This window comes from Piliocolobus tephrosceles, chromosome 12, assembly GCF_002776525.5.
Source record: "Piliocolobus tephrosceles isolate RC106 chromosome 12, ASM277652v3, whole genome shotgun sequence".
NCBI lineage: Eukaryota > Metazoa > Chordata > Mammalia > Primates > Cercopithecidae > Piliocolobus > Piliocolobus tephrosceles.
Window position 1 is genome coordinate 99,286,211 of NC_045445.1, and position 12,670 is coordinate 99,298,880.

Sequence of the window (12,670 nt, forward strand, 5' to 3'; positions counted from 1 at the left end):
AATGGGTAAATCTGGTAAATAGCATACCAATGCTCTTTATACTATTTTTTATAACTTTTCTGTAAGTTTGAAATGATTCCCAAATAAAAATGTTTAAAAATTTTAAAGGTCACTTTCTGTGCAAGCAATCAGGATCTGGTGGCACAGGCCTGCCTGGACTCTTCCCCTGGCAGAGATGAAGAATGAGGACATGGCTGTGTCCTTCCAGGTAGGGATACCAGACCCTTCCCAAAAGGTAGTCAGACACCCTGCACGAAGTTGCCAAGTGCCATCCAAAGTCACCCATCTCTTGATCTCTCCCATCCTACAAGACACCAAAAATAACAACTTTTTACATTTTTTCCTGAAAATTATGAGCCCTAGGTGTTAATGAAATCTTGGTTATGAAAGGAAGGTGTATTGATTCATTAACTCATCCATCCATTCATTCATTCAGTAAATGTTTTGAATACCTACTTACCATGTGACAGGAGTCAAGGGAATGAGAATGCATCCCAAGGTACAAGAGGAGACACAACTCTTCTCCTAAAAATGCCTATGAGCTAGTTGTGATGCACCCACAGCCACGTAAATAAACATGTATTTCCAAATGAGTGGACCATGAAGTAGACTTGGGAAGCAATGGGGAGCCCAGCCTTTCACCAGAGCCAGTGGATCCAAGCCCCATGGATCTGATACACGTTTAATTTCCCTCCAGGATTCTCTAGGTAATAATTACTTTTCTACCTGACACTGATGAGAGAAGGACTCATCATAGTGCTTACTCCACCCTGGGTTCATCCTACCTGTTTCAGTTCAGCTCTCTGCAGGCTGCTCTGCCCTCTGTATCAGGGAAGGGGCCAACAAGCCACTCTATCAATATCCCTGGGCTGATGGGCCAGTGAACTTTGGAAAACAGTCTTTCTACTGATCTGTGCCTGTGAGTAAACATAGCAACTGAACCCATAATGTTTTTAGAAGACGAAGACCACCAAATTCCCTCGTGTGCAAACCTGGCAGCCTACTGGCCATGAAAGTCCCATCACTGGGATCTGAATCATGAAAGCAACACGACTGTCCTCCATAAGGACAGAATAATGACCTTATGGGACAGCTATGGTTCTTTCCACCCCCAATCCCAGGTGGCACCCATTGTCATGCCCTGCACACAAGGGACAAAAGTGGAGTTCATTGCCTTGGTACTCTAAATAGACAGCAATGGGGAGGGAGTTGGGGAGAATGTGTGTGTGACTGCATGTGACATGATGTGTGTCCCTTCTGTCCAGGGGTCTCAGGCGGGACTGACCCTCAGGCGGGACTGACCCCCACCTCTGATGCATTCGGGGCCTGGTCCAAAGAAGTTTCAGGTTTGGATCCAACAAACGTTTACTGAGTCCCTACAAAGTTCCAAGCCTTTTACTTTATACTTTGACACATTTTTATATCATTTAATCTTTAACAATAACCCTTTAAGGTAGGAATTATCTGCATTTTACAGATGATAAAACAATCGCAAAGAAGTTCATTGATTTGCTCAAGTATATCATACAGCTTGTTTTTTTTTTTTTTTGTGTTTTGTGTTTTTTTTTTTAAACACACACACTATACTCTTAGCTGAGGCCTGTCTGCGTTGGTTGCTTATCTTACAGCATTTCTTGTCTTCTCTACTTTTGGAGCAAGTGCTCCCCTTATACAAGCCCCCTTATTTCCTCTCCTTTCAGTAGCCCAGGTGGGCTTTTCTTGTTTTAATACTGCATTTAATAGCACAAAAAATCACGAATACAAAGAAACTGGCAAAGGTGTTTGTCAATGATATCCCTGCCTCCTCCACTTTTCTGCTTTCATACCCACATATGTAATGGGCTACATTTTTTAGAAACTTTTCTTTTTCCCCCCAAACATATAACTGTTATGTGATTGGTCAATTGAAGCTGAAACACCCATGGAGAAAGATGTTTTACGGTTACAAGGGCACACCCCCCCCACCACCCCCCTCCCCCCCACACTTTCCCACACAATCTTTTGGAGGAATATAGGATATGTACCAGTGTCAGCATTTTCCTGCTCCTGCCTTCCTTACCCAGAGTGTTTCTACCATTTAATTTCCCTTTCATCAACTGTTTAGACTAGAGCCTCTTCTCCCTCCCCTTCTATTTCTCTTCCAATCAGGACCTTTTGGACACTGGGTACTGTTCAATTCTTACTCTGTCAGGCCCATGGGCCATGGTCAAGTAGGTCCTTTAGATCTCGATGCCAGTTGTAGTATTGGTGTCGTCATCTTCCATTGCAGGTAGGTCTGTGTGTCACTTCAGTAGGCTTGTGTGTTCATTTCTTTCACTTTTTCTGACTCATGTTCCAGCACCTGTTTGTGATAGAACAGTAAATACCCTTCACTGTCCAGTACATCCTTAATACTGGCCTTAGTGATGACGGCATCATCACACTTGAACCACTGGTCCTTGTGGTGCCGGATGAAGCTGGTATAGTGGCCACTCTCCAAGGTTCCTTGGTGATTAACTACAGCAAACAAGGAATACTTATTTTCATTGTTTCCACTATTGGTTGGCAGCTGCAATTGTCCATTAATTCTGCTCTCTTTACTTGAGGCCATAAATGGTGTCATATCCAGCTCCAGAGGAAAGGAAATGTATGTAGTGATCTTGCGCCTCTGTTTGGCTGAATGTTCAAACCGTTTGAAATGAAAACAGGCAACGACAGGTAATTTATTCATTGTGAGCTGTTTGGTAGATTCCTGGTAGCTTTGGCAACTACCACATTTGATTTTGGCACTGCTTCCTAAGTGCTCTGGCCTCGTAAACCTCCGCAAGCAGTCCGTGAGGGTGGTGATTCCTGGTATGTGGCTTTCCCCGTTCACACTGCTCTCCCTCCCTGGGCTCATGGGCCAGAAGGAGGTACAAGAGCCAGGCAAGTCCAAACTAATGTCCCAGCATGGGTCTATCGTGGTGGAGACGCCATGGCAGGCTTGACAGGTGACATCAGACTGCAGGCCACCTGTGAAGATTTGGTCTATGATGCAGTTACAGTGGTTGGGATTGTTGGCCGCCTTACCGACATCATCACCTTTGCAGTGCCTGTGCAGGACATCTAACGCTGCAATGAGGAACTCGTGGGCATCCTGTTGCCTGTACCCTGCTAAATGGCGGGCATGTATCCACACCAGGTGCAGTAACTTATAGGGCACATGAGGAGACGGGTTTCCAGAATACAACTCCCGAAACAGCGACGACATCTCACAGACCAGACACAACTCGGGACTCGGCATCTCACATCGGTGCCTGTCAGAGAGAAAGAAATCTCTCAGTATTGGCGTGTGGGTGAGGGCCTGGACGATGCAGTTCATAAAGCACGTGTTGCCAAGATTGATGAGTCCTCTTAAACCGATCGTAAAGCTGGACGTGATTCTTCTTCTCCTCGGGTTGTGCCCCAGCAGTTCTAATTCTGGTTTGGTTGTTTCCCAGGTTGGGAATTTCTCGCCAAGGCCTGGCACTGAACACTGCTGGTGAGAAACCTCTGTTGAGGTGGAGGCTTGTAATTTCAAAGCTTCTCCTTGCTCTTCTTTGGCAATTTGCTCAATGTCTTTGTCATATACATAGTCCTTACACATAAAGCAGTATATACCTCCGTAATACAGGTCTACGGCTAAGTTGTGTTGTTTCGTCTCGGCGTGCTCGTGAATGTGTTTCTCCGTGAAGCAGCCAAAGAAGACACAGGAAAGGCAAGAGTGGAGTCTGTTCAGATGGGTGCCACACACATGGCAGATGCACGACTTTGCCTTGCTTTTCCTGGTCTCCGGGGTTCCACACCACACGAAGCACTGGTAGATAACCCGCAGTTCCTGCCTCCAGTTCTCTCCCACCTTAAAGCTGTTCACGTGGGAACAGCCTGGTGGCCCCACGGCAAAATCCACATCCAGGCATCCGCCCCCAGGGCCGCGCCGGGGCCGGGGCCGGGGCGGGGGCCGGGGCCTAGGCTGCGGCGGGGTACGGAGCCGGGTTTGGGGCCGGGGCCGGGGTCGGCGGCGCGGGGCACGACTGCGACGCGGAGAGGGAGCGGGGGGCCGCGGTGGATCGGAGGGAAGGGTGGGGGGAGGAACCTCGTCGCTGCTGCCGCCACCGCCGCTCCGCGCTGGGTTCTCATCCTCCAGCTCCAGCTTCGGCTCCTGCTCCGCCTCCCGGACCGGCTCGGGTTCGGGCTCCAGCTTGAGCTCAGCCCGGCGGCCCGGACCCTCCGCCGTCTCCACCTTCCCGGCGGCGTCCACCTTCCCCGCCGTCTCCACCTTCTCGGTGGCGTCCACCTTCCCCGCCGCCTCCACCTTCCCCGCCGCCTCCGCCTTCCCCTCCACCTTCGCCTCCGCCTCCACCTTCCTCTCCGCCTTCTCCGCGGTCTCCGCCGTCTCCGCCTCCTCTACCTCCTCCGCCTCCACTGGCGGCAGCTCCTCCCCCTGCTCGCAGGGCTCGGGCGGCCACTGGGCGTGGCGGCGCGGGGGCCACGCAGACCTGGGGTGTCCCCCGCCCGGCCTGAGGGAGCGCGGTGGCTGTGGCAGCTGGACCCAAAAGGGACTTTCACTGAAGGAGGCGGCGGCGGAAGCAGGCGACGCCCCCGGGAATCCTCCCGCCGAAGCCCCCTAGTGGAGGCTGCTTCTGCAGCCAAGCCCCGTTTCCTTTAATTCAGTATTTCCCAAACTTGCTTGTTCACGAGAATCACGTGGGAGTGTGTTAAAATTACAGATTCCTCGGCTCCACCCGCAGGCCTACTGAATCAGAATCTCGAAGGGAGGTACTCCGGAACCTGTATCTCTAACTAGGGCCCCAGAGGCTGCTTATGATCAGGCAAGTTTGGGAAACACAGCTCTAATTCATTGAGGCTGGCGGGAAGGGGGGCGGGGACCGCGCAGTCTCTTTAAGGCGCTTCCAGCTCTCGGCTCCAATCGCTGCTCTGACCCCCTTCATCGTCTCCTCCCCTCTCCTCGTCCTTCCCCTCGTCCATGCAGGCTTCTCCTAGCCACTGCGGGGCTGGGGGCCGAGCGGGTGCCAAGTCCAGAAATGTTTTTGAGGCTGTGAAATGCCCCCTCTGAGGGGAGTCCTGGAGAGCGCAGGCAGAAGCCGTGACAGGCCATCATTTCGGCGGCAGAGCCTGCCTCTAGCCCCGTCCCACTCTCCCCTCCCACGCCAGGTCCTGCCCTTCCCGAAAAGGATGAAGCTCCAGCTGCAGTTCTGGGGAGGCCTGGACCCCAGCTCCGGAGGGGCCGGGCTACTAAGGCCGCTGGGCCTGGAGAGGCGTGTCCCTGGCCCATCTTATCAGCGCTCTGCAGGGTCTGGGCCTGCTGCTCACGTCCTCCTGGGCTCCCAAGGCCACGGGTGGGTTGATGGCGTAACAGCTGGCCTCCTGGCCCAGCAGACGCTGAGCAGCCCGAGGGCACAATCCAGCTCTTCTCTCCAAGGCCAGCTGGAGGGACGAGGCACGACAAGGCCATCCCTACAGCTGGCACTTCCCCTATAGCTGAGAGGGGACCTAAACTACAGGATACAGTCCCAAGACCCTTAAGCCCTGTCAGCGTCCCGGAGTGGGCAGCAGTTGGAAGTGGCAAGAAGCCTGTGGAGCTACCAGCAGGGAGAGGGGGTCGGACATGGGGCTGAAGGGCCTCTGGGAACCCCTGTGCCAAGGGGCTGCTGGCACTGGGCAGCAGCACCCTAAATCCCACGAGGAGTGTGCCCAGAGCAAGTGGCTCAGACCTTGGGCATGGCTCAGGGGTGTCGGGCTGTAGCTGCTGGTCTCAGACAGTGCAGCCCAGGGCAGGCATCAGGACATGGGTCGGAGGAGAAAGAGTGTTCTAGGAAGAGTCCAGTCCCCGAGTGCTGGTGGTGGCTGACTGTAGCTGTCTGGCTTGTGCAGCTGTGCTGCCTGACTGTACATACCCTAGCAACATTCTCCTTGCTCAGCACTGGACATCAGCTCTCCACCTGGCTCCTTCCTCCAGGGAAGGGACGGGGAGGCCTCCTAGGATTAGCAGCAGGAGTTGGTCCTCAGGAATCAGGAGCCCTTGAAAGGAGGATGCCTGGTTCCCATACAACTGAGGGTCACCCTGGGCCCTACCCTTCCTGAGTCAGCTCTTGCTTCAATTCCTTGAAGCACCCCAGCATTCTTTCAATAAGTGCCTGCCCTTTGTGGCCTGCAACCAGAGGAACTGCAACTAGCACACTCACTGAAGGAATTCTGCTGCTGCTGCTGCTGCTAAAAACAACCGAGGTCATGGATGAGGGGATGGAGGATACTCTCATCCCACCTCCAGACTGACAACAAAAAGACCTAAAGATCTCTGTGTACCTGGGACTGTCTACCATTGAAGATTAGCCATGGTAACTTGTTGACTCAGTGATCAACTTCCTGCAGAAGCCCATAGGTCCACCTGGACTCTGCCCAGGCCAGTGTGTTCTGAAAATGGAGGGCTGTGTCACCATTCACTCAACAAATGTTTATTCTGCACTGACGGAGGGCCAGAGGTACTAAGAGCTGTGGACACAGCACTCCAACCTACCCCAGGGCTACTGAAATCAGGGATGGCTTCCCCAAAAGACACACTAAGGAAAGTCTGTGTGACTAGCAGAGAAGAGGCACCAAAAACAAAAAATCAAAAAAGAAAAAATACCAGAAACAGTTTGACATTTCATTTTTTTTAAGTAGTCCTCGTGGGAAAAATCAGAACTTTGTTATACTTCCTTACATTCATTTCCTGATTACATGATGCTTTTGTTTTGAATCACATGTGGAGGGTGTCACCAGAATCTTTAGATGCTTTGTCCTTATGTGGATCTGGACCCAGATCATGGCAAATGTTAACATCTCTGCCTCACAAAGATCTGACAGAATGCAGGCAGTAGGGGCAATCCTTAGGAGAGACAGCTCTCCTTCGCAGTAGATGCACCTGGGTGATAAATCCAACTCTGACCACAAGGTGGCAAAAGAGTAAATGACAATTCCTCATATATTTTTTGTATGTTTATATAAAACTATTGGTTTATATAAAATGCTCTCTAAAAATATTAAGAAAAACGTGTGCTCCTTCACACATTTTTGGGTTGATATCTGACATTTTGCATCATAAATGTCAATTGGCTACAAATAATGTAATTTGTGACAAATGTTAATATTCAGAAATAAAACTGTTATGTCACTATTTCATATGAATCCAGTGAAACCTAAATACCTTAGTGATTTGAGAGCCACCATCATCTGTTTTAAAAATTTATAACTGAGCTCTTCTTTGATACTTGGAAGTTGTACGTTTTCCCTTTTCTCAGCTCTTAATTCCATTCTGTTTTTCCAACAGAATTTTGTCTCAATAATTGTCTATTTTTGCACTTGAAATGTTTTTATTATCCTATAGTATTTCTCTGCAGCAAAAATGCGTATATATTTTTCAATTTAAATGCTTTTTAAATGTTTCTCTGATTTTAAGGCTCTAAGTGTTGTTTAAAAATTTGCTCTTGCTTGAATTATCATGACAATTAGAATAAAATGAATCAAAACATTGTGAACATATTACAAATTTTGATAGGTCATTATTAAACATAAACAAAAGTTCATTGTAGATAGGGCTTTTAAAAACATATTAATGGGTGTATCCATGGATAAACATTGCTTTTTGCTAGAATGAGATAGGCTTCAGCATCAATTGTCTTCCTATTTTTTGTTTGGTTAAATATTAGCACACAGAGACGTCATTTATATGAATAAGTGAATAGGAATGGACATTTTGTTTTAGCAATGCAGGAAAGTCTTTGAATTCCTTTGGAGATATATGGGGGGAAATGACACACTGATTTATCCTCAAAATTATTTCTCATAATTTATCAACTGATAACTTCATAGGTTTCTTCTTCAATTCTACTGGAAGCAAAGAAATGGAAACCATCTGAGCTGCAAAAGCATTTGATCCCCATTCATTTATTAGAGCAAGTTGTTTGTTTACCATCGTCAGCAGTGTTTGTCCTGTGCCCCAAGGATTTTACATCACAGGGCAGTGCACCCAGGTTAAGATTCAGGATAGGTAAAAGATATGCTTTTTCTTTTATAAAGTGCAAAAAAGACCAATGTGAAAGGGGAGATAGAAAAAGAGAACCAGCTTGATTCCTACACTGCAAGTGTGTTCTCTGGCAGGTCAATTTTAAAAGACTACACAGGAAATTTGAGGATATAGAAATTGATCCCCTTAAAACTCCTGTATTCCAGGGTGATGCACATTCCACTTTAAAAGTTGCTGGTTTATATTTATTATTATAAAAGTAATATATACAATATTTGTGTTTTTTAATAACAAGGTATAAAAGGCATAACATGAAAAGTTAAAGCTCTTCCCTCCCCCACCAATCACACCCATTTTTATTCCCCTGAGATAACTACTTGTTAGCAGTTTCACATTTAGCCTTTAAGAAATTGTCTATCAAATACAAGTATGTTTTATACATGCAGCTGTCCCTCGGTATCTGTGGGAGATTGGTTCCAGGACCCCTGTGGATACCAAAATCCATAGAGATTCAGGTCCCTGATATAAAATATTGTGTAGTATTTGCATATAACCTATACACAGCCCCTCATATACTTTGAATCATCTCTAGGTTACTTTGAATCATCTCTAGGTTACTTTTTGTATCATACCGATACAATGCAGATGCTATGTAAATAGTTCCTGTACTCTACTGTTTAGGGCAGTGATCCCCAAGCTTTTTGGCACCACCAGGGACCCATTTTGTGGAAGACTTTTTTTTTTTTTTTACCAGCAGTGGGGAAAGGATGGGAGGCTCTAGGGGCAGGGAGATGATTTCAGGATGAAACTGTGGCACCTCAGATCACCAGGCATTAGATTCTCATAAGGCGCGTGCAACTTAGATCCCTCGCATGCGCAGTTCACAATAGGGTTTGTGCTTCTATGAGAATCTAATGCCGCTGCTGATCTGAAAGAGGCGGAGCTCAGGCCATAATGCTCGCTGCTCACCTCCTGCTGTGCGGCCCCCTTCCTGACAGGCGGCCCCAGGGTTGGAGACTCTTGGTTTAGGGAATAGTGACAAGAAAAAAAGTCTGTACCTGTTTGGTACAGATGCAACCATCCTTTTTTTTTTTTTTTTTTTTTTTCCTGAATATTTTCAATCTGTAGTTGGTTGAATCCCACGACTCAGAACCCACGGATAGGGAGGTCCAACTGTATTTTTTTAATGAAATATAATTTAGACTGTAATATATAGAAGTTCTCTCCAAATTGATCTACACACCCAATGCAATGCCAGTAAAAACTTCCGATGAGTTTTTTGGGGTAGACTTTAAAAAGTGATCCTTAAATTACCATAAAAGACTAAAAGGCATTTTCCCCCTTCTCTTTCTCCTTTCTGGAAATGAGGATTTAAAGGCTATAGCTGATAGCCATTTTGCAACCAATCATGATGGAAAGACCAAAAAGCTGATCACCTCTGGACCTATTCTTATATGAGAAAAAAACATCATATTTTGTCAGCTCTAAGAGGCATATCTCTGCATGTTTCAACATCCCTGAAATATTTAAATGACAGTTTATGATTATATTTGGCAGCATTTTTTTTCTTTCTTGGTGGCACATAATATACTGGAGTGTCTCACAGGCAATAGTGTCTTAAGATCAGTGTAATGTTCAAAATGCCATCCTATTTAAGTCTTTGTTATTTGGATCCTGGTTATATGTAGCTGAATACAATATTCCTAGGTGATAGCAGGCTTCCTATTTTCACTCCTGGTGGAGTTTCAAGTTCTTTTCCTGGTCTTTAAGGCCCTACTGAATCTGGCTCTAGACTCTTAGACCTCACTTTCTATCAACTTAGCATTGCCTCAAACAAACTCGATTTATTGCTGTTCCTTGAATAAGCTAAGCTGGCTTCTGCTTCCAGGCCTATGCCCTTATTGTTGTTTCTCCTTCTTCTTCTTCTTCTTCTTCTTCTTCTTCTTCTTCTTCTTCTTCTTCTTCTTCTTCTTCTTCCTCTTCCTCTTCCTCTTCCTCTTCCTCTTCCTCTTCCTCTTCTTCTTTTGGAAAGCTCTTCCCTTAGACACCATCACCACATGATATGTTAAATCACCACCACATGATATATTATATATTACACACACACACACACACAATTAATATAAACTCCATGAGAGTAAAATGTTTACTATTCTATTCCCAGTGCCTCCTTGGGACTTAATGCATATTTAAATATTTATAAAATGAACAAATGTATGTTTTTCATCTTGCATGAAATCAACCATATTTTCATATGTTTATTGATCATTTTGTATTACCTTTTTTGCAAACTACCTAATGACATCCTTTGCCTATTTTTCTTGTGGCTTCTTATTAATCATTATCATAAGTAACACTTGTATGGTACTTGAAGTATCCCAAAAACTGTTCTATTATATTACTTAACCCTCACCACAATTTTAAGAAGTAGGTGCTGTTATCATCCCCATTTTACATGTGAAGGAACTGAGGCACAGGGAGATTGAGAGACACCCAAGAGTTTGGGCTCTTAACTACTAGCCCGTTGTGTGTCAGAGTCTAGTGTACATATATGTTTTTCCCATTTATCATTGACTGTTGTATTTTACTTTTTTTTTATACCATATGATGTTTAAGATTATTACGTAAACAAATTTCTGAAACTTTTATTTATGGATCCTGAATTTTAGTGTCTTATTTGTGAAAAAGTTTTTTTTTTTTTTCCTGATTATAAAAGTATAGAGCAAGGGAAAAGGGCCTGAGACCAAAATAAAGGGGGGAGGGGCTTGATGATTTCAACACGAGTATAAGGCCAGAAGGTCTTGAGTTTAGTGACCAAGAATGAGGAGAGTGACATAAGCAGAGGATGAGGACAGAGGTGCAGGCAGGGGCCAGATTACCTGGAGCTTTGTAGACAATTATATAGAATTTGAATATTGTCTCAATTGCAATGAGAATCATTTGAAAGGTTTTAAGCAAGGAAATGACATGAAATAATTTATGGTTTACATACAATAATTGTAATCAAGTCATAATAGTAATTAATATTTATTAATTGCTTATGATATGCCAGGCAGTGTTTTATAAGTGTCTTATAACACCCTGATGGGGTAGGTACTAATATTATTCTCACTATACAGATAAGGAAACTGAGGCACAAAAACCTTAAGTACCTTCAACTTGCTTACGCTTACTTTTTGCTTCTGTGCCTCTTCCCATTCAGAATATACCTAATTTCAACAATGAGATGTCTGATGCCTACTTTTTCCAGGCCACTGATGTCTCACTAGTGGCCTGCAAGTCTTCACCTGGGTAAAGATAAGGGAAGGAGCAAATCCATTTAGCACCAGGGCCCCTAGGTCTAAGAGTTGATCGGGTAGGCTTCTCCCATCCATTTGGACCATGCCCAACGGCTCAGGAATAGCCATGCTGCTGGCCCATTCATGATTACCAAGGGAGTCAGCTCAGCAACCCCTGCTACCATTGCAGCAGGACTAGGCCTTACATCCTGTACTCCTATAGCCATACCAGCAATCAGGGAACTGAGGAATGGGATCATCAGGATCTACCACAGGCTTCCAGGAGATTGCAGCCCTACAGAGGGAAGAAGCAAGGCTAGTGGTGTGGAAGGGGCAGGGAATGGAGTAGCCCAAGCCTTCCTTCAAGCACACATGTAGCCCCAGGTAGCCTGCACCCACATAATTCCAATGGCCCAGGCCCTTCTGTAGCTGAAAGAAAGGAAAGGCTCAAAGAGACAGCAAAGTCAAGGTTGTAAGGGATGACAGCAATGATGTAGATTATACTGCATCATACCGTGACCAGTTATTTCCCCAGTTTTCACCACATAGTGCCCCAGCTAGTCTGTTTCTTAGCATTCCTCAGTCTTCAGTACCTCTGACTGTACCCCTTCAGAATGATGACTTATACTTTTGATTCTCTACCTGTCTGCATTACATGGGCTCTGTATCAGCCTCCTGTATGCTGGCACAACACCTGGCAAACTGCCTATCTATCTTGCCCCTGCCTTTTAGGAAAACCCTGGAATCCCCAAATCTGTGTCCAGTGTGGAGGTTAGTCCTGTGGGATATAGCTGGCCTTGGGCCTGAGCTTAGACAGAAGCACCACGAAGAACACATTCTGCAATTTTACTCACCGAAGTGTGGAATCTGACTTCTTGTGCTTGTCCTGAATGCCTTTTTCAAGTTTGAAGAGTGGGGAAGGGTATATTGCACCCAAATTGGCAATAAAAATCTTAATCACACTTCTAATTCTTTTTCAAAATATTAATCCTTTTAAAATCACAAAAAGCAATACAAAATAAAATTATGTAACCTCAGTAGAAGGAAATTCAGCAATGTCTAGCACAATTACATGTGTATTCACTATTTGACTCAGTAATCCCACTTCTAGGAATCTAACCCAAAGATACAAAATGACATATACACAAGGTCATTCATTGCAGCACTATGTGTAATAACAAAAGACTGGAGGAAAATAAATGTCCACCACCAAGGGAATAGTTGAATAAATTGTAGTGGAGCCATGAAATGAAGTACTATGGAATGAGACAGATTTCTATATAGTGAGATTAGGATTAATAGCTGGAATATATTGTTAAGTGGACAAACCAAGTACAGATCATTGTATATAGTATGCTACCTTTTGTGT

At 45.4% G+C, this 12,670-nt stretch overlaps 1 protein-coding gene across 1 annotated transcript; it reads right to left on the reverse strand.

The window, feature by feature from the left end:
• Nucleotides 1–1,340: 1,340 nt before the first annotated feature.
• Nucleotides 1,341–11,430, reverse strand: USP27X (ubiquitin specific peptidase 27 X-linked). The gene is made up of 4 exons (XM_023202012.2): nt 11,290–11,430; nt 6,094–6,290; nt 5,006–5,690; nt 1,341–4,624 (listed from the first exon to the last, which is right to left on the reverse strand). The coding sequence occupies exons 1-4, from the start codon at nt 11,428–11,430 to the stop codon at nt 2,288–2,290; spliced, it is 3,360 nt and encodes a 1,119-aa protein (XP_023057780.2). The 3' UTR covers nt 1,341–2,287.
• Between the last annotated feature and the right edge of the window lie 1,240 nt (nt 11,431–12,670).